Raw genomic sequence first — 21,517 nt, 5'->3', positions numbered from 1 at the left:
TGTGCCTTGGTACTGAATTTGTAATACTAGAATGTTGAGGAAATGTGTCCCTTTTTCCTGCATGGAGGTGAGATACCATGCAACAGTCATAAAAGGCCAGGGCTTGAGAACTGTCATGGTATTGTTCATTTCATTTTTATTTTATAAGTTAATTTTCCCCTGTAAATCCATATTTTTTTGGTCAATTCAGCTAAAAATTGCTCAATTCAGCAACCAATGAGGGCATGGTATGATTTAATATATTGGTTAGTACCTTGTTAGTCAATACAATGCAGTTAGACAAATGTTTACCACATGAGACATATGGAATAAAAACCCAAAGCTTTTGAGCTTGCTCTTTTCTTACTTAAAGACGTCCTATACCACAACTCATAGGAATTCTTGATCATTGTGGAGAGAGGTGGATCTATGTACACACACAGGCTTTGGCACAGCTCCTTAATGTTCCTGTTTTGGTCTCTTATTTTGCTTTTGGGATGGATAACCACATGTTTGGCCTGTATTAAGCTGGATATTTGCATAGGTGTGGATTCAGGGCACATAAGAATGGAAGTTGCCTTCACTGCCTGTCCTCGCTGCTTTTAATGTTTTGCGGGTTAAATCTAGTCTGGGTTTGCTGGGTCTTTCTTTCCCCAAGCCCTAATCCAGGTCTCCTTTTAAAAGGGATTGTGATTTCCAGCAGATTCACACCATCCCACTCTCCAGTTTCACCTCCTTGGAGCACAGGCCTGTTACAATAGTGGCTTTCAGCCCCCATCTGCAGCTGTTCAGGTCTTGACTTCTTATATTATAATAATTTTAGTCAAGCAGGAGGAGACCTGTGCTCATTTTTTCTCTTTAGAAATTAGCTGCTGGAACACCCTGAAGAGAAATGTTTTAAGAGGGTTATGTGTTTGTAATTTTGGACCTGGTGAACTTGAACCAGCTACTGGAACTCCTCTTGCTGTTATTACATATGGCTATCATTTATCCCAAAGAGAGTGGAAGTCTGCTAGCCAGTGTGCAGAAGGAGATGTTTGTGTGGTGATTTTCAGCGTTTGAAATATATTTTGAACAAACAATTTATGGGTTTTTCTCAACATATCACGTTAAAGGCTGCTGTAGTTGGTATTTCTGGAGTGACTGAAACAGGTATTTTTAACCAGCTAGTAAGCCTCAAAATGTAGTTGCACACCTGTAATTAAGCAGGTGTGTTTTAAATGGGACCTTGTAGAAATTGCCTGCTCCTCTTTGTTAAGATGTAGAAAAAAATACAAAATTTTTTACTGTAATGATTCTGCTCAAAAGGATTTTGACACTGCAAGATTGCACTGGATGTCTGTCCCCCTATACAAAAAGTTTGCCAATGTATTTTTCTTTGGTAAAGGTCTCTGTGAACATGTTAAGTGTTAACCCATGAAAGTCAAATACCCTCTATAGCTCAGTATTTGGTAAATGATGATAGGGAAGGATGGCTGAGAAGATGTATAAAACTTTTACCTTCACTGCTTGTTGAAAGGCTGTATCAGAGAACTTTACCAATTAATATCAGACATCAGAAGTTGCCTCACTGAAATTCAGTTAAGGAATTGGATGCCATTTGATCACAATTGGGCCTTAAGATTCTGAAGAAGTGAGCCTAACCCCTGCACTGGCTTGCCCATCATTTCTCTCTGGTATTTATGTGTGTTTCTTTTCGATTGAGTGAAATAGAACATAGTTTTTATTTCGTATTGAAAAAGCCCATGTTAAAAAGGAGGTATAAAGACATTTGTTTGGACTTGAGTTTTATTTTTTTTAATATTATATTTTGTCACTTGTTGTTTTTCTCCTATGGTGAGGTATAAGACAGTGTTCTGGGAATCAGTCCAGTAGTCCTGGAAGGAAGAATCTCTTTGAAGAACTTGGTGAAGAGGAGTGTTCCCATGCTTTGATGTAAAAGGCATAAGCTTTAAAGAACTTCCCTTCCAAAAATGTTGTCACTCCTAAATGAAGGAAAAAATATTGTGAATATAATGAAAATAGGAAGAAAATATCATTAACGGAGCACTAGGGATTCAGTTAGAACAATGCTACTTGTTGTAATTCAAACTACCTGGAGGAAAATGTGGAAAAGAATGCAAAATACAGTCCTGCTGTGATCGCAGGGAAAGCTGCTGTCATGGTGTTTCTATCCCAGGTATTACTCAGTCATCAGAACTCTCTCTTTTTTTATGGTCTTTCAGGCTTTTATCTCATTTTGCACAATTCAGCCGTATCTTGTCCCTTTAACCTCCCTACCAGTTCATATAACTCAGTATGATTCTGTCTGGGGAAAGATTTTAATTAACGATGTGTAAAGAATAAAGGGACAAATGGATTTTTTTTTAAAAAACACTACTTCAAGACAGGCACGTGATTTTGCATTTTGATTTTTTGTTTTATCAGGTAATTTCTCCTGTTTATTTAATGTGTGTGTATGGATGAGAGTCCTGCAAAGCTTCAGGTTCAGTGCCTTCTCTTTATGAACAAGCATGCTAAAGTTAGTGGGTGTCCTGAGTAAGTAAGAAGAGGTGAGAAGTGAGATTTCCCTCTCTCTTTTTAGCCTTTGGCCTGTAGATTCCTTAGCAAAGGCTGTCGAATTTTCCAGAAAAGGTTTTGGGGCATACATAGGAAATGGGTCTCTCCGGGGATGCATTTTGTAGTGTGACAGCTATAGGAGAGTTGAGAGTGTAATTTCACATGACATGATTACAGTGTAATATACTATTTTGGTTCTGGTCTGTATTGCCATCCTCTTAGAATATTTACACTGGAGCTTATTTCAAGCAGCCTGTATGTAGGTTTTTTGGAAGTACCATGCTGGGTTATCGAGGACAGCACAGCTGACATTGTGAGGGGTTGAATACCCTTGCAGTGTTGCACTGCTTCAAATCCTACCCAAGGCTGGGGCATGTGTTGACCTTTCTTTTCCTAATAAAATAACCTCCTAAAGCTGTCTGTGCCCAGGACACTTAAAATAACTGTTTTCAGTGGAAGAAATTTTGGTGTAGTAACTCTGAAATTGGTAATCTTAGCTATTGTTTTGATCTGCAAAACCTGTAAATAAGCTGACCAGCCAAGGCAGGAGGCACTGAGGGTCCTGATTCCCCTGACTGTTTCCTGCTTTGGGGTGCTGTATGTAGCTCCCACAAGGAATCCATCTCCCAGTAGTCCTGTAGCATATCTACCAGTCCTGTGTAGATGCTTCAGGCAGCCTCCACTGTGTCTCCCTGGTGTTTCAAACAGCTCTTGCCTTTAGTGGTTAAGCAGCTGAGGGAAATTGTTCCTTCTGTGCCACTCAGTCACTATGATGGGTCATATTGTTGGGTTTTTAAAATTATTTTTAAAAACTGGGGCTAAGTGGGCCAACACAGGATCTGCCATACTGAGTGAATCAGAGTAATGGGATTTAAGAACATTCTGGAAGGTGCTAAAATTTTTTGAAGTTTTCACTCACAGATTAGTGGGATTTGTTGGGAGTTTTTTTCTCTGCTAGTGTTTTCCACCAGTTTGAATCTGGTATGAAAGCAAAGTTTGATGCTCCCTAAGCAGACAGAAAACTGTCATTCTGTTCTAACATAGTGCTATAAACGTGTGTTTGGGATGAGATATAGCAATAAATTCCTGTGCATTGCTTGATTATTTCCATATTTAAATGAATTAATAAAATAAAATTTGATGCAGTCTGAGGACAGTCTGGGCTAGTGCAGATTGTTAATATGTGATTCTCTGCTATTGTTTGGAAGATTCTGTGGCCTTGGATGAAATTTGTTGAGTGACAAAAGCCGGTGAGTGCCTTGTGCCATCACTCCTGTATGTTGTTACTGTCTGTTAAGCTAGGAATATGCTATGCATTACCTAAACTATATTCTGTACATTTAACTAAAATGTTTGTCTGTATTAGTGTTTTTTCATTGTCTAGCTGTACTTTAATTCTTCAACATTTAAGGAGAAAAAATCTGATAATTCCATCAGAATGTTTGTGGTTGACCTTACAGTCAAATGATTCTTAATGGTTGTGAATCCATTGACTTCAGACACATTACTCCTGATTACACCAGGGTCACCTCATAGTGAGGGGCCAAGGTATTAAATGGAAATCAACCCAATAAAGTCATCAAGCTCAGACCTACTGTGTCCTCACATTCTTGATCTGAACAATAAGAACTGGTGATTTATAAATCATGTTGTCTATTTGCTTCTTTGTCATTTAATACTTTTTTTCCGTTGAGTAAGTGAAGATGTTCTGACCTCAGCTCATCCCTTGTGAATTTGTTTGAAAAAAAGCAGGATAGCTGTACCCCTTAAATGTGACTCAAGCTTTTGTTCTGGTTTAGTGAGTGTCACCTTATTTTTTAAAGAAAACACATTTCACTTGACCTCTAGGATCTGGCAGGACTTGCTTCATCCCCTTTTTCATAAGTTTATCTCCATGGCTCTTTTTTTTTTTTAAAAGTATTTTTTTCTCTGTTTTCAGAAGGAAGACTGGCCAATGCACAAGCTGGAATGTGCCTCCATGTGCACTTTTGGGCAGAACTGGCATCCCTCAGAGACTGTGAGGCTAACAGCAAGGATCCTTGCCAAACAGGTGAGCAGAAAGTGAGGCTTGGGAGGTTTGCTCCTGCTCTGGGTGCCAGGGAAGGCAGGAAAATTAAAATTGACCGACAGTAACTGTCCCTGCAAAGCACACACACACACACACACACGTTTCCTGTGTACAGACAGGTGTAACACAGAGCTCGAGCAGCTGAATGAGCTGACCATCAGACCACTGCAGCAGGGTCAGGGCCAGCATGGTCCAGCTGGAGACTTTTGTGGGAAGCTAGAGAAAGGCTAGTGAGGTCTTCAGCTGTAACCTATGGCCAACGTACTGCTGAACAGAGCCTGGAAATATTTACTGATGGTTTTATGTTGGTGTTTCAGCCCCTGATCTGGTAGATTTGAGCTCTTGGTTACACATGTGGGCAAGCACCAAGACGACACTGATAAAAAGAAAGAAGAATAAGATTTGCTATTTGGGTTTAATTCCAAGGAATGCTACTGGAGTTGTCTGGCTGCAGGCACTGATACCTTTATGAAGCAGTTGTCTGTTGTAGTATTTTTCAGCTACAGTTGCATAGCATTGTGTAGCATATAACTCCCAGTACATTTGTGAGTCAAAACACCTCTGAGGTATTCAGGCATAAACATTTATGATTATGAGATAGCTGGTGAAAACCAGAGTGAGAGAGAAATCTTAGACCCTTGGTATTTGGAAAAAAAAGAATATTGTGAGTAAGGAAAGAAGATTGCAATGTCAACCTCCATTTCAGTGTTCCTTAACTATATGGATACTGGGGATAACACAAGTGCTTACAGGGATGGGATGGGATTCATGAGTTTCAAGGTTATTGTGCTGTGTATCTTTGTAGAGCTCCAAACTCTCTCTGCAAAAACAAATCCTCTTTGAGGGATATTTTTGTGATTGAGGTCTGGTTATGTGACAAGGGCAACCTGGATACTGTATGTAGGGAGGATTTTGGTGGCCTACTGGGAAGGTAGCTGCATCCTTGCTGTGTGTGTAGATGTGTGTGCATGAATGTACACGTGTGTGACTTAATTAAAGCGCCGTTTGGGGGTGATCCACAAACAAAATCGAATGTTTCATGACAAAAAGTCGTTGGAGTAAATTTCTGCTTTCATCGCTTACAGTGAGGGGGGAGAACCCTACATGTCATATAAAAGCTAAATATGCAAACCATAGTCCCTGAACCTCAGCTGCTGGGCCACCTGCAAAGCCATATTTAATGGCCAAGATTACAAAGAAGTGGCCTTAGGCCAACAGTGGAGCACTGCTTTTGAACTCTGTCAACAGTCAGTTTATTCACTTTCCTCAAAGCAAAGCCTGTCTTCTGCCTGCTTGCTATTGTTAGCAGCTTTCTGGGTGTTCAGAACAAAGCAAATGACATATTTAAAATACTGTTCAGTTTATGTATATAAATTTGAGAGGAGTTCATCTTTGGCTGCCTAATTTGGTGTGGAGAGAATATTTCTATGCCTTTAGTTAGGGCAGTCAATTTAACTCATTGGTGTTCATCAACTCTTATAAATTCCATAGACTGTGGATTTGGGTTTGTCTTACAGGTAGGAGTTCCCAAATTCTGAATGAGTACACAAAACTGCTGAAGGGAAACATTAAAATATTTTCTTTTTTTCCCCCCCCCCCCCTTTGTTGTTAGAAAACTCACCCTGAAAGAACACAGTCAGAGAAGCTGCTTGCTGTAAAAGAGTTTGAATCACGTAAGTAAAAAAGGCTTGCAGGTAAACAGAGGTTTTGACTTAACTGTATTAATGATTTGTTTCCCCGTGGCTCCCCTTCATCAACACCTTTCAGAAGATCCCACTCCTGCTGGAGGAAAGAAGTAAACAAAGAGAATTATGGTTCCTCATTTTTATGAAAGTGCAGTGCTCTTCTTTCTTTCTTTTTTTTTCTTGGCTGTTTGTGGGAGCTGTGAAACAAGGATGAAAACCTAGACAGAGTTAAATTATGTAGCATACATCCATCTCTTGCTTCTCTGGTATTCTAGTGTCTTTTGAGAATTGTAATCTTGCAAAATTAAAATAGCTGGTATTTGTTACCAGGAGGCATAAAATCAGAGACAGCACAGTTGCTTGATGGTGACAGTGACTAAGGGGCTAATTGCAGAACCCTCTGGACTGTGCTTCAGTATCTGTCACTGCCAGTCAAATCTGACATGTTGTATATGATTCCATGTCCTAAATGCTCTAAAATAATCCAAAGAAGGAGATAAGGCAATGGCTTGCTTTTAACTGGAAAGCTACTGTTTACAACCAGTAAGGCCGAGTTAGAAACTGACCATTAGTGCCCATCCTGGCACAGTTTTCACCAGTCTTTCTTGGTGCTGAGCATAATAAAACACAGAGGCAATAGATTGTATATTCATATTACTCACTCTGATGGCTTCCAAAACCTTTTACAAAATGCTGAATAAATGTACTTATTGCTAGGACTTGAGGTAGCAGAGTAACCAAGCACAGTAGTCTTATTTGCCTCCTGAACAAAAGCTCCTGTCATTGTTTTTGGGACAACTGGGGGAACAAGGGGGAAAAATGCCTACCTTTAACTTTGCCTATGGTAAGGATAGTTCTGCAGATAAGTTGGCAGGATTGAGGTTGAGGACAATAGGTAAGTGTCTGTGTATTCTTCTGCATTGCAGCTTGTATTCAATAATTTATTAATTTGAGAGATAAAAGGCTGAAATGTTTTTTTCTGTTGCAGTGTCCCACTCGTCCTCTAGAAGCCTTTGTTTTGTTAGCAAGCATGCCTGTTCCTGCTGCTTTTTGATTCACCTCACTGCTTAGCACACCTTTATCAGTTGTCTTATGCTTTGCAACACCACACACAGGACAGGAAAAGGCACTTGGCTGTCAGTTGGAAGCTCAGAATTTCTTATTTCTGATTTGTCTTCATTCTCATCAAATGGTCCAATTTCATTTTCCTTAGCGTTTTTTGTGACTCCCCCATCATTCACATCTGCTCTTACAAACAATTTCGTCCTTCTTTGACTGTTGTGCAGCCTTTTCTCTCCATTATTATTTTGAGTTGGAGAGAGCAGGAGAGAACTAGTAACACTGCCACTGCCACTTCCAAACCTTCTGCTCTTGAGGGGAGAGAGAGGGTTCCAGGAGCATATGGTGGATCATCTAGCTTACTCTGCATGGATGAGGTAGGGAAAGGTTCAGTGGCCATGGCTTTGGTTAGAACTTGTCATGGGCCTGAGGGTAAATCTCTGGAGAAACCCATAATGGAATACAGTTGGCAGGTCTGCCAGTGTGGAGACCCTGGGGGACATTCCCTAGCTTAAGGAGACACAAGAAGCTTCCCTCAAAAAGCTGTTAAGACCCTGTTGGCTCCTTCCCCTGTTCCTATGTCCGTTCCTATGTCCCTGAGCCACTCCCTCCCTATTCCCTGATTGGCCCTCATCTTTGTACTGTCCCGAGGCCAGGGTCAGCCCTGGCCCCTTGGGAGAGAAAACCTGAACCCTCCATGTGTGTGTGCCTGGGACCTGAATGTCTCACTGCACGGCTGAATAAAACATCTGTGGATACCATGCAAAGGCCCTTTCTGCTTCCTTACCCTGGACTTTACTGCCAGCTATTCAGGCAGCAACATGCCAGGACATTTCCACTGATGTTCCTGCTGTCTTCTATTAGTAGATGTCTAAACACATCTCTGTTGGTGGTCACCCCCCAGCCTGTGGAGATGTGGGCACTTTCAGGCACTGTTTGCTACCTCCTGAGGCAGGTACCTGCAATAGGTCAGGTGGATTGCATTCCTGGGCACCTTCATATCCTCTTCTTGCTGCAAAGGGAACCCCTGTAGCCCCCAGTGTTGTTGCTAGGTCCCTGTCATGTGTGGCCACAAAGAGGTGGGGCTTCTGTGCTGAGAAAGACCACGTCTTTTAAAAGCAGCAGGGATAAGCAGCCTTAGCAGCAGTTTGGGCTGGTTTGTGCTGGTAAGGAATAGGTCTGTACGAGAAAGTTTCATTATATAAAGCATGTTTTCAGGTGGGTGATGTTTAGTGTGAGCTCATGCCACAGTGGGTGGGATCATGTAGCTGGTAAGGTCGTGTCAGACAGCTGAGGACAGCTACCCCAGCTGAAAGGCTTCCAGAGGGCCAGGGCTGCTGGGCTGTTTGCTAGAGTTAACAAATGTGCTTTAAAGACTACAACCCTTCTCCGAGGAAAGTAGTCTGTGTCCAATTATCTGCTAACCTAAAGATGTCAGAAAATGCTTTTTAATCCTTCATGTTGGGCATGTGCTGGACTCGATGATCTTGAAGGTCTCTTCCAACCTAGTGATTCTGTGATTTTATGTTCTTGTAGCACACGTGTGGCTTTAGCAGAGGCAACATTATGTTTGTGGAAGAGCAGGCACTTCTTGCAGTACTTCCAAGTGGCTTGTCCCTCAGCGGTTTCTGTTAAAGTCTGGGTTTCTTCTAACCTAAGGCTACCTGGAGGGGTTTTCCTGTTACTGAAATGAAATGTGTTTTTTGTCCACAGACCTTGACAAACTAGACAATGAAAAGAGAGAGCTGATTCAGAACGACATTGCTGCTCTTCATCGCTTTTACTCAAAGCACTTGGACTACCCTGACAATGCTGCCCTTGTAGTTCTCTTTGCACAAGTAAGTTGGCTAGAACACAGCCTGCTTAGGTGGATGGTGCTGTAGGAGTTTAGCCTTTCTGGAAGGGGGAGAATGTTAATGGCAATGGAAATGGTAGCTCTTTGCTTATCTTAGGGACAGATAACTATACTTCTGCTTCACTGAGCAGTAATGGCTGGATGTGCTCCACTTCCGTCCTGAGGGGAGAGACTCCTGTATACAGACTTTCCATGAGGTGCTTCTCAAACACTGACAGCCTTTAATAAACTCTGTCCAAGTTAAGCTTCTTGTGGGCCAAACATAGCGTGGCTGTTGTTAAACTAACATGGAGGCTGCCAGCCTGAGACCCTGCCGAGGCAAATCCTTCATTCAGGCTTCAAACTTGTGGTCAGGTCATCATTGTGTTTGACCTTCACAGGGAGTAAACTTCAGAGATGTAGAAAGAGCAGCAGAAAGCGCAGCCTAAAACTTTTATCTGGTGTGTGGCTTTTAAATGTAGTCAGGTGGTTTGGCCATCTGGAGAGATGAAGGAAAGACAGGATGTCTTATTAGATAACTTCTGATATGTCATTTCTTTTTTCTCACTTACTTTTCATATGCATCTGAATTGGGTGTATTGTAGTGGAAGGAATAATACACCGGTGGAATACTGAAAGATCCATTTTCTTCTTTTCCCTCTTTTGCTTCAATATAAGCTACTTTTGTACTTAGGTTTCTGAGTAAAATAATATCTTGAGATGGGGGCAGATGTTGACTTCTGTGATGAAAGCTGGGATGGAAATAGCCTGTTTGGTAGAGCTGGGTATCTACCAACAAGGAGGCACAGTTACTATCTCCTTACTACAGAAGTACTCTTATTCTGTAGGGGAATGATTCTTTAGGATGTTTAGCATCTGCTTATCATCCCTTGAGTTGTTTCTAATTACACATTTCTTTTCAATGACGAGGGTTTTTTTCTCTTTTGAAGACTTTAAAATTTATATTTGTCAGATGGATACTTTGAAGATGTTAGTAAAACCAGTTTCTTGTGGTATTTATGAATGCTTTTGTTAGCATGTAGTCAGAATTTCCCAAAGATTTCATTATTTTGGCTATAGTAACTTTTGTTTCATGTCCTGTCTAAGAGCAGCTCCAGCAGACTGTGGTACTTGAACTGACTTCTGTGAGCTGCTGACTCCCAGATCTCATATTCCATCCAGTCTTCTCTATGGATGTCACCCGTAGGTGCTACCTTAAGCTCATCCTGATCATCAGGTAGCTCTCTGCCGCTGTGAACATTAGAATTTTTTGAACTAAAATCTCCGGAAGTCATCTGGCTGCTTTTCAGAAATGTTTTACAGGATGCAACCTTCTGAGGTGTTAGTCCCAGAATAAATCTTTCCAGAAGAACGAGAGGTGTGCTTGTACTTGAGCTGTGCAAACATGTTTCCTAATAATTAGTTAACTTGACCCAAAACCAGTAGTATGGATATGCTGCTGCTTCTTTGTTTTCCTTCAACACTTACTCTGGCCTCATGTGGTCTGTTTTGCTTCTCCATTCCCATTGTTTCTCTCTGTGATGCAGGGCAGTCATTGGGGTTTGAACACCTCTGACTCCTTCTCATTGTTTTTAGTGAACTTTGCTTGATGCTCTTCGTTACACAGCTGAAGTGCAAATGGTCCTTTTGAGTGGAATAGAGTTCTTTTGTCCAAAGTCCTTGCCTTTCACAGCCCTCTTCTCCAGCTGTTGGCATCATGCTATTCTCTTTTGTCCCTGTGGAATATAGCTCTTGAGGCTGGAGCTTTTCTTCCTCAGCCTCAGCTTGTCATACTCTTCCAACAGTTTCTCTCTTGCCTCAAGTTCCAGCATCTCACCCTTTCCTTGAAGACCTTGCATTTTGTGCCTTCCTTTGCACATTCTCTTTTCCACCATTGGGAACAATCTTGAACTCCACTGTTATTGCTGTTGTCTCTTCACTCCCTCCACTTTGTCTGTTTTTGGTCATGCATTCATCTGGTGAAATCAGTGATATCTCATCCCTTCTAATCTCTCCTCTTATGAAAGTATCATATTAGAAATTACACGAATTGTGTTGTCTCTGGCTTAGTGGAGGGGAGTTGATGATAACTCACGACATATTTTTAAATATTTCCCTGTGATTGAGAACCATCAAGCTGTTCTTTGTCAGCCTTTGTAGCCTTATGCTCTTACTTGCTGTTGATATTATCTTTCCCTTCTATTGTTTTTGCATTCAGCTATTACATTTTGGTTTTGGTTCTGATATGCTTTTACATTGGTCATCTTGAGAGACTGGGAAACTTTGGGTGCTATATTGCTAAAAATAACAGAATAAAGATCAAGGAAAGATAGCAGAGGTACTGATGAGTGAGTCACGATACTTGCCTTAATTGTGAACTCACCCTGAACAGTTCATGCCTGAGGACTGGCTTTGTGTGTTTGTGTATTTCTAAAAGCCAGTCCAGGCTGCATTCCAGCTTGTGGGGCAAGCACTTTGCTTGGTGAGCAACCTGCTCTACTGGAAGGCATCCCTGCCTCTGGGGATTGAAGAAAAAACAAGAGACCGGAATACGATCTTCACAGTCCCTTCCAACCCAAACCATTCAATGGTTCTGTGATTACTGCTGGTAGTATTTGTTGTCAGCTCTTACCCTTTCCAAAACAAATACTGCAGTATACTTGATTGACTGTTGTTGTGCCCTTTCTAGATTTAACTGGACTTGGCCATCTTGTTCTAGTGAGTAGTTGTTTTAGTGAGTTACTGGCGCTTTTTTCATGTTTGTAGGGAGATAATGGTGAATGTGGAGAGGGTTCTCTTTGTGTCAGTATGTGTGGGATTTGAAGTGGAAGTGGAATAAAGTACTTGACTGAGGTGCATTTTGGCCACTTAAAGTCATAAAAACCACATGAAAAAGCTGAAACTTCTGTAAGATTCCTTTGACTTGGATGAGAACAAAAGTGAGAAGGTTTTAAAACCTGCTTGAATCTATTCTATAAGAGAGTTTTGTGAACAAGTTCTTTTGATCCTGTGTCTGTTTAAATTAGGAATACACTTCCTCTCATACTCTGTCCTTTTTCTGTCCCCTCCTATTCTATGTCTTTATGAGGTTCAAGTCTTTCTCGGTGCTTTTGTTGTTTTCACATGTGCTTTAGCTGTAGCTGATATGTGCAGTCTTTGATGACAGGTCCCATTGTGGCAGGTCTCTGTGACACATGCTCCATCAAAGCTCTGTACTGCCCCAGCCTGGCTGAGTTCACTGCCCTTCTTTCCCGCATTGCTCCTTGCATGTGTAGTTCTGCTTTGGCCCGTTCCTTGTCATGGCCCAATGAAGTTTGCTTGCCTCATGTTGGGGTGAGGTTTTGTGTGCTCTTTTTGAGACCCACTTCTCTTGGTTGAGCCTCCAAGGAGCACTTCACTAGATGTGTCCTGAGCAGGTACAAGTGTTGGACCATCAGTTCTTTAGTGTCCTGTGCATTCCTTTGGAGTGGGACTTTGTCCTCACTTCACTTGTCGAGAAGTCATGGAGCTCCCTGTGAGTCCTGGAGAGGTGGATGAAAAATTGTAAGCAAATTACAATTCTGCAATTGTGTTTTATGTATGAGAATGTGACATGTGAGAACATGCGGAGTACTCAGCTGACCAGAAGCTGATCCAGCACCTTTCTCTTTTTCCTCAGGTTAACTGTAATGGCTTCACAATTGAAGATGAAGAACTCTCTCATTTGGGATCAGCCATATTTCCTGAGTAGGTTGATTTTAATATTTTAAAAGATAAAATTAACTTGTTTCAAAACAAGTAGAGGAAGTAGATATCTACCAAAAGAATTAATTTATCTTGTTTTAAATATCTTTAACTGGCTAATAAAATGTGGCAAATTATTTGCAGTTTTTCTTAAAAATCCAGGAATTTTGGAAAAATTGCAGTTGTAATTTGTTTTGAAACTTAGATTGTGAACTATATTCAGGTTGGTAAAAACCCCTTAACTTGGGTAGCAGGTTCTGGACAGGGACATCAAGTAATGATCAAAGCCAAATGAAAAGGATTGCAGGTAACTTGCTCTATTCACAACTTCCTGTTTTGGCTGGGTAGAAACCTTCCCCTGGTGCTTTCTGAACAATATCCCTTCTACCTTTGTTCCTTGGCAAATAATAAATCCCTTTCATAGCTTCTTTGAGCCTCCTTGTTATGACAGTGGGAAAAAAAATTATGTACAAGCTTCTTAGCTTTACAAATAAACTGCAGATGTTAAGTGTTAACCTCAGTTCGTGAATGGGGGACTACAGCTTTCTTTAGGGCCAAGAAACATTTGTTGCATTTTTAAATCTGTCCTTCCCATTTAATATTGTAGCAGAGGAGGGTATTTTCTGCCCCTGATCTTTGCACAGCCTGTATGAAGGTATTAGCACTGAGGCTTAGTTTGACTTCCTGGTGAGGCTTGGATTACTCGTAGCTTATCTGTGTCAAAGTAACCTGAAACTTACGAATGCCCACTCAAAGCTGGATGTGATTTTGCCAAGTGCTGCAGACAAGCAGTAGTAGCTAGTCCTTGCTTCACAGATTATTCTTCTCCAGGCAGGTCTGTCTGATGTTTATATCCCTGATCTACAGATTGGAAATTAATGCCTTGAAATGCCCAGGATTAGAGTCGTTGTGGGAAGAGGATAGTATTAAACCAGGATGTTCTGGAAAAATGTCCAGCACCATCACTTTGTAAATGCTCAGGATACAAGAGTCAGATCTTTCCTTATTAACAGTTACGCCTTTGAGCTAAAAATACTGAAGAGACAGTTGTTATTTTGCTAGATTGGAAGAGAAAGAATTAAACTTAAATTTTTTATCTTAGATAAGCAGTGAACTGCACTTTCTCCAAGCTTGGTAGTAAGGGGTTTACTTTTCTCTATCCGTCCAGATTTTTGTCCAAGTCATGTACTTGTATAACAGACAGAGATCTCCTCCCTCCCACTTCAAACATGGAGGCAGTTTACATTTGAATAGAAGCCGGCTAAAATTTTAACACCCACTCAACTTGCAATGCAGCAAAGACTTTTGTTTTCCTGTATTTACTTGTTTCCTTTTAGGTTAAACGTGTTTTTCTTTCTCCTCTGAGGAAAATAGTCTGTCTATCACATTGATAGTAAAGCTGTATGAACATACCTGTCAGCTGTCCTGTAACACTGTAAGAAGGGGAAAATAATAACTTGCCTAGTTCTGCAATAATAGGATTTAAAAATTGTAATGATTCATTAGCACAGCCATTCTCCATATCATTAGAATAAATAACAGTACAACAGATTTTCCCAAGGTTACCTTCATGTTAAGCCTCAGAATAAAAAGAGCTTAGAGAGACAGACTGACTCAATCTTTCAGACTTATTTATTTTGTGAAGTGGTGCTTAACTTTTTGCATGTTGCTTGTGGCGGTGGTTGGGGTAAACATTTACTTTTCTACTTTTACAGTGTTGCATTGATGAACCATAGCTGTTGCCCAAATGTGATTGTGACTTACAAGGGAACCTTGGCTGAAGTCAGAGCTGTTAGAGAGATTGAGCCTGGAGAGGAGGTAAATGCAACGTTTGAAAGTGCTCTGTTCTCGCGCAGCCCGACGGGATTCATTCTGCTTCTCAAGGATCATTTCAGTTAGATGGCAGTTTAGAAACAGGAAGGAAGGATCTCTTGTTTCTCAGAGAAATGTAAGATGGTGCTTTGGAAAAATTAGGGTGGCTCTGGAGGACTGAAGTTTTTTTTGGAGGCAGTACCCTATTTTTTGCTAAAACATGGGATGGGCACCTGCAGCAGTCACTGGTATCTGCCAGCCCCTCTCTCAGTTTACCCATCTGCAAAATGAGGCTGAGTTTACTGATGTTTGGCTGGTGCTTTAAAATTCCAAGATCAAAGCAAATTATTACTGCTATAATAGGTCCCAGTATAATAGTAATGTGTTGAAATTGAAGCCAGAATAAACAAGGTAAATGGGTACAGATAAATCCTCTGACTTCTGTTTGGACAGAGCATCCACAAAACATGGGACTTGGTCATATCACCTCAGTGGCATTTGCTGGGAAATCACAGAAGAACAAATGTGTGGTTTTAGGTGGAGTGAAACTGAACAAAGAGGAATAAAAATCTGTGAAATTGAGTAAGGCTCTAGGTTTACTTTGAAACTTTCTCAGTCAAATAATGAATTTGGCAGGAAGTTTTAAACAGTAGAGCTGCGCTTTACTTAAAAAAATAATAATAAAAAAAAAAAAAACCAAAAAAAGATGTTAAATAGAGCTGGGGAGTATGTTCAAATACCTGTAGGGAATGAAGATACTGAACATCGTCTCTGGGGATGGAGTTTGCACAAAATTTCAATGGCTCATTTGTAAATGTTAATTTATTTAGGCAAAGTTAATGCTGATAAGGTCAGATTTGATTTTTGTAACATGTACTGTTTTCTGAGCTGTGTAATATCAGCATGGAAGAAAGGTAGAGAGGATATTTTTGGGGTGTTTACCTGATCCCCCTTGTGAACAGAGTTTAGTCTGTAGCCAAGGGTGAATGACTCAGGTGAGCAACTACTTTTGACACCATTTGCCAGTGATGATTTTTGTCTGTGATGTTGGCACTCACTGCAAATGCATTGTGGTAACCAACAGGACTGATTCTGGCTTCAGAATTTTGTTGTGGAATCCCAAACATTTTTAGCATTTTGGGGGAAAGTGTATCGTTAGAGGTAGATGATGTTGCTCGACATCTCCTTCAGGTTGAATTCTGCCTTAGAATTTGCATCAGCTCTCCAGGACCTCACAGGTTTTGCACAGTTGCTTTTCTGACACTTCAGAATTTCCTAAATGTGAGCTGTGCCTGTGTGTGGTCACTGTGCAGTCTCCCAGCCTGTGTCTCCATCTTCAGGCTCCCTGTAGCCATTGCAGGGCAACATTTTAAATTTTTTTTTTGCTGTGAATGTGGTTCCTGCATTCCATATACTTTAAAAATTTGGAAGGGAGGAGAGGAGTGTGAGGGAAAGTGTGAGATTACACACTCACACTTAAGAAGAAGGTGCGCTGTATGAAATTACGTGTAATTTTACATTTGAAGAAAAGAGAAACTTTAAGTATAAAGACTGAGCAAAGAATTTCAAATAACTGTAAATGAGGAAATGGAGCTAAAGCTGTTCCTTGGTGTGTAGAATGATCAACTGCACTGTGCATAGAACGTGTTTCTTGGGGGAGATCTCATTTTAAAAGCACAGCATTAAAGCTAGTTGCAGGGGTTCTTTTCTGAAGACCATTGAAACAGAGGAAAACTTAAGAATAGTGTATATGAAGGGCCTTTAAAATGTTCAAAAGCAGGTTTTCTTTGCTTTAAAATATTGCTGCTGAAGTAAATCTGATATTCATTCTCCTTGAACTGGAGCACTGGGCCTCTCTTCTTTTCAGAGATCTAAAGGTCTTGTCCTAAGTTTCTAAAGCTGCCAGTGACTGCTGTTGCCCCAGTTTTTGTGGGTTTTCAGTAAGAAAAATTTGAGATTCCAGCCTCCAAAAAACCAGGCCACTGTAATTTATCCTAGGCTGGATACCTGAAATCATTATTTTACTTCTGAAAAGGAAGCAACTCTTTGTAGTCTGACAGGAGCCTGAGATTTATGCTGCGATAGTTTCCTTATCCACACCTGAATCTTGCTGTCCTGGGTGCAAGCCAGGGTAATATTTGAGGGAAATTCCATAATGAATAGGAAAGGAACACTTCTCTGTCAGGTAGCATTCACAAGTGACAGCTCCTGATGCTGTCAAGGGCTTGGAATGCGAGGCAACAGGCAGGTGATGTGGCTGCAGGGGTCCACAAGCTGCATGAATATGTCGTTGTCATACTACATATATCAGAACAAGTTTAATAAATATGTTTAGTGATGCTGGTTCTCATTAACTGTTGGTTTGTTGGTTTTTTTTTTTTTTTGCCATGTAGATTTTTAGCAGCTATATTGACCTGCTGTATCCCACAGAAGACAGAAATGACCGGTTAAGAGACTCCTATTTCTTTAGTTGTGATTGCAGGGAGTGCACTACAAAAGAAAAGGTAATGCAATTGGTGTGTAATATACTTCTGACTGTCAAGGTACCTACCCATGTCCTTAGATGTAGTATCCTGTCTGTCTTAATTACATTTTTCAAAGTAGGATAATGGGGATGGGGGGTGGTGGTGGTTGTGTTTTTCTGTCTTTCTTTCCAGAATGCTTTCTGATACTCATTCTTTCCACTGTAATCATGATACACCAGGAAATTTCCTGGCAGAGGCCTATTTAAAGCTGAACTACAAAGCAAAGATGAAAACATTGTTAAAAGTAGTTAATTATACTGTGTCTATGCTACCTGGCCAAATGAATTTAGTTCAGAACTTTTTTTCTTTTTTTTTTTTTTCTTTTTTTTTTTTTTTTTAAATTTGATCCTTTCTACCAACTCCTAGCAAGAAAATCTTGCTTGGGGCATTTCTGGGATAGAGTGCTGCTGCATTTCCTGGGTGGGATATTTCAGCTAATTCTAGGGAGCATTGTATGGCATGTCTGGATGGCTTGGAGATGCAGCAGAATCTGAGGAATGATCTTTTCTACAATAGCCTCATATTGGTCTGCTGAGGGACAGCGTGGTCCTGGATCACAGACTCTTGGGATGTGCATGCTAGAGTTATGTTCATTGAATGTGAACTGGTGCCCCTCAAAGAACAAAGGAAGATCCAGACAGTGTTCCTGACAACAAGGTGTTAGATGTTTTAAAGAAAAGCACTTCTTGCAGGAAAGGGGTACCCAAACCCAACAGATACTGGGACAGCTGTGCCTGTGCAATCATTTGGACGTCTTTCACTGAAGGTCCTACAAGAATTGAGCTGTGTGTAGCATTCCAGACAAGCTCAGTATGTCTGGCATAATCTAATCCTTAAATTCCAGATAATTTTTCCTCCCATTTTCACCAGGCTTCCGAAAGTGGCCAGACAACCATTTCCTTCCCCTACATGGTGTCATTTTTTCTAATTTTTTTTTCCAGATCGTACCCAGTATTGTTGCTTGAGGCCGTTCTGTTGATACCATATAATTTGTGGTTTTCCCTACAGTTACCTTGATAATTTTGCTACTGAGTTTAATGAAGCCAGGATTTCATCTGTGATTTTCAACAATGTGCTACTCTGGGAGTCACCTGTCACTTAGCTTCCTTCAGTTTTGGAAAGAGTCCCTGTAGCTCTCTCTGCTAGCAGATTAAATAATAAAAGAAAAAAATCTTGCAACAATGTGAAGCTTAAACAGCAAAAAATTGTCTTAGGTTGTGGCTGGCTCCTCATGAAATAGTATGTTAGACAGAGAGATAAGAGAAAGTGGAGCTGTCCAGCAGAAGTAACAAAATATATGGAAATGTGGATCCTTTTCAGGATCCTTTTCTGTATTTAAGAGTATGTCATTTTCCACAGAGATATCATTTAGTAGTCAGCCTGAGGTACTTGAGCTGGTATAGCCTTAAAACTAAGCCTAAATTTGTTTTAAACCCCAATCTTTTGGGAGCAGTGAAATTTCTTATGTAAAACCACTTGCAACAGAAAATTGAAAAGCTCTTCAATCTTTCAAAAGAAAGAGACTTCATGGAAGTAGAGAATGGCAGATGAACTGGAAGGCCAGAGGATCCTAGGATTTATAGCCAAGGCTTTAGAGAAAAATTGCAGGTGCACATTCTACCTTTGTTTTTTCATTCTTTGAAGAGTTTAAGTTCACATCTGTGTCTTTTTATTAGAGAAATTTCATATAGCAGGTGCACTTTTATTTGTAGGGCTTGGAACCTACCTTTGTAAGGTCCATTGTGTTTCCTTCAGGATAAAGAGAAACTGGAAATCTGCAAGCTGAATGATCCTCCGTCAGCAGAGACAGTAAAGGACATGATCAAATATGCCAGGAACGTGATTGAGGAATTCAGGCGAGCCAAACACTACAAATATATCCTTTGTCTTACCCTGACTCCACTGGTGTGCCCCCTAAAAATCTTGCCTGCTGGGCTTCAGAAGTACATGAAGGAAAAATACTATGACCAGTACAAATTAAACTTATCTCTGTCCTCTTTGTGTCTGAAGGCATTATCAGCTAACTGTATAATGAGAGGCCATCGAGTTATTGTGTTCCTTGACTTCTTCCTACCCCCTAGTGAATTACTGGAGATCTGTGAACTCAGCCTGGACAAGATGGGTGCAGTGTTTGAGGACAGTAATGTTTATATGTTACATATGATGTACCAGGCCATGGGTGTCTGTCTCTATGTGCAGGACTGGGAAGGTGCACTGTGTTATGGGCAAAAAATCATCAGACCCTACAGGTAAATATGAGAGACTATTTTTTTTTAAATGCTCTAATTAATAATCTGAACAATTAAGACACATTTGTGCAGAGATCACTTCTCTCAGTGTATATGTTGTATAAACGTTCTTCCCATGATACCACTGCTCAAAAAGGAATATTTAAGTGCTGGGACAGGGTTTATTACTATCAGAATGTGGTCTGCAATATATAGCAGGACTGACTTTGAAATCCTTGGTTTGGGTTCTCAAAATAATTTTGTGCCACCTTAGGTGCTGTGCTAATTCTGCTTAGCTGGATAAATGCCAGTTTCTAAAATACTGTAATTATTTACTAAAGAAGGGCTTCGAACTTCACCTGCAGCCAGTATTTTGTACAAGGTAATGGAGACAAAGCCTGTGTTGCTGTCAGCCTCACGCAGTCTCCCAGCACTCTCTAGCTGCAGCAGCAGCACAGCGGGTACGGCTGCAGGAGAGCGGAGCCGTGTCCCAGGGCTGGGGCAGAGCAGCAGAGGGAGCAGGAGCCGAGCTCAGCTCCTGCGCTCCAAGCTCCGAGTGCCCCATGTCCCGGATCCTGCTGCTGTAGAGCTGGAGGCGTGGGAGAATGCCCAGGCTGAAGCCCTGCGTGGGGCAGGGCAGCACACAGCCTCTGCAGGAGATATGAATACTGTTTTTGATCAAATTCTGGTTTTGCAGTAGTGAGCCCATTGATGAGAGCCAGGCAGTTACGCTGGCTGTGTCTGGTCCTGCCGTGAATCTCCCAGATTCTCGTCTTGAGATTTTCTTGCCAGCTGAGGGGAGCGCAAGAAAAGCTCTCCCTTTGGAACAGATGCCAACATAAAGTCACAGATCACTTGGCAGTGAGCAGTGATACAAAGAAGAAGCCAACATTCCCCCCCTGGGGGCTCAGTACTATTTATCTTCCCTGGGACTTGCCCAGCTTCTCTGGCGCTGAGCCTGGCATTCCAGGTCAGCTCTGCCCGCTCAGTGTGTGCGAGCACAGACTGCCATGTGTGCCCTGCACACTGGAGAGGGCCCCTTGCTTTCCAGCCCACCAACCATTGTGGAGCACACAGAGCCACTGCTGCGTGTGCAGGGTGGCTCCAAAAACTCATAACAATGCAGGCTCTCTCTGTAGCTGGCTAGATTAAAACTAGTGGCAGAAAGTCATTGCCATCTGACAGCTGTTCAGAGGCATATGGTAGTTTCAGTCCAATTCCCAGCTGACAGGCGTTCCCATCCCAGACACAATTGGCACGAGCTCTTGGCAGTCACGGCAGAGGGGATGAGTGCTGAATGGGCAGGGGCACTGAGAGGCAACTTCTTGCCCCATGAGAGGGAGACAGAACTGGGAAAATGCTATAAACCTGCCAAAGTTGATGAAGCTGAATTTCTTTCTCTCTTGCAGTAAACATTATCCCTCCTACTCGCTGAATGTTGCCTCTATGTGGCTGAAATTAGGGAGACTGTACATGGCGCTGAAGAACAGGACGGCTGGAGTTAAAGCCCTGAAGAGGGTATTTATTGCCTGGTTTCTCCATTAATAACACCAGTTCGGCCGTGGGGTCGTTGAAACACTGGGTGCTTCTCTATCAGTGATCCTGGCATAGTAGGAAATGCACCATGTGTTAATATATTTGGTCACGGGATTTTTGGCTCAGATTTGGTTTTTCTAGAGATGGAGGATAGGTCTGCTCTTGGGTACCTTTTCACAGTGGGCTCATACTGCAGCAGCTGGAGTGAGAATTATGCTTAAACATTTGCTGTCAGTTCTTCACTGAGCTAGAGCTGCACTAGTGTAAATGAAGCAGAACCCTATCTTCCCCTCATTTGCTGGGTAAGGACAGGAAAAATGCTTGGCTCTTATAAAAGGCACATAGTGTTTCATTGAAGTCTGTGATTTCTATATCCAACTTTAACTAGGCATGCTTTTGGTGGTTATTTGTTCTGGAACCAATTGATTTTTACATAGCTGAAGGAAATTCAATGCATCTGGTAATGCTGAAATTTGCAAATATAGCATTTTGGTTTCATGTTTTACTTC

General features: G+C 41.3%; 1 protein-coding gene across 3 annotated transcripts in view; it reads left to right on the top strand.

The window, feature by feature from the left end:
* The window catches only part of SMYD2 (SET and MYND domain containing 2), a 28,758-nt gene that overhangs the window by 5,344 nt on the left and 1,897 nt on the right, over positions 1-21,517 (top strand). For all 3 annotated transcript variants that reach the window (XM_041477252.1, XM_041477254.1, XM_041477253.1), the window contains exons 3-11: positions 4,478-4,588; positions 6,219-6,279; positions 9,064-9,188; positions 12,843-12,910; positions 14,623-14,725; positions 17,113-17,223; positions 19,000-19,120; positions 19,319-19,493; positions 20,882-20,990. In XM_041477252.1, coding sequence (XP_041333186.1) covers positions 4,478-4,588; positions 6,219-6,279; positions 9,064-9,188; positions 12,843-12,910; positions 14,623-14,725; positions 17,113-17,223; positions 19,000-19,120; positions 19,319-19,493; positions 20,882-20,990 — 984 coding nt within the window. The remainder of the gene's footprint in view (positions 1-4,477; positions 4,589-6,218; positions 6,280-9,063; positions 9,189-12,842; positions 12,911-14,622; positions 14,726-17,112; positions 17,224-18,999; positions 19,121-19,318; positions 19,494-20,881; positions 20,991-21,517) is intronic.

This window comes from Pyrgilauda ruficollis, unplaced genomic scaffold (assembly GCF_017590135.1).
Source record: "Pyrgilauda ruficollis isolate IOZ18807 unplaced genomic scaffold, ASM1759013v1 scaffold4, whole genome shotgun sequence".
Classification (NCBI taxonomy): domain Eukaryota; kingdom Metazoa; phylum Chordata; class Aves; order Passeriformes; family Passeridae; genus Pyrgilauda; species Pyrgilauda ruficollis.
Note: the sequence above shows the minus strand (reverse complement) of the source record. Positions and strands in the feature narration are given on the sequence as shown.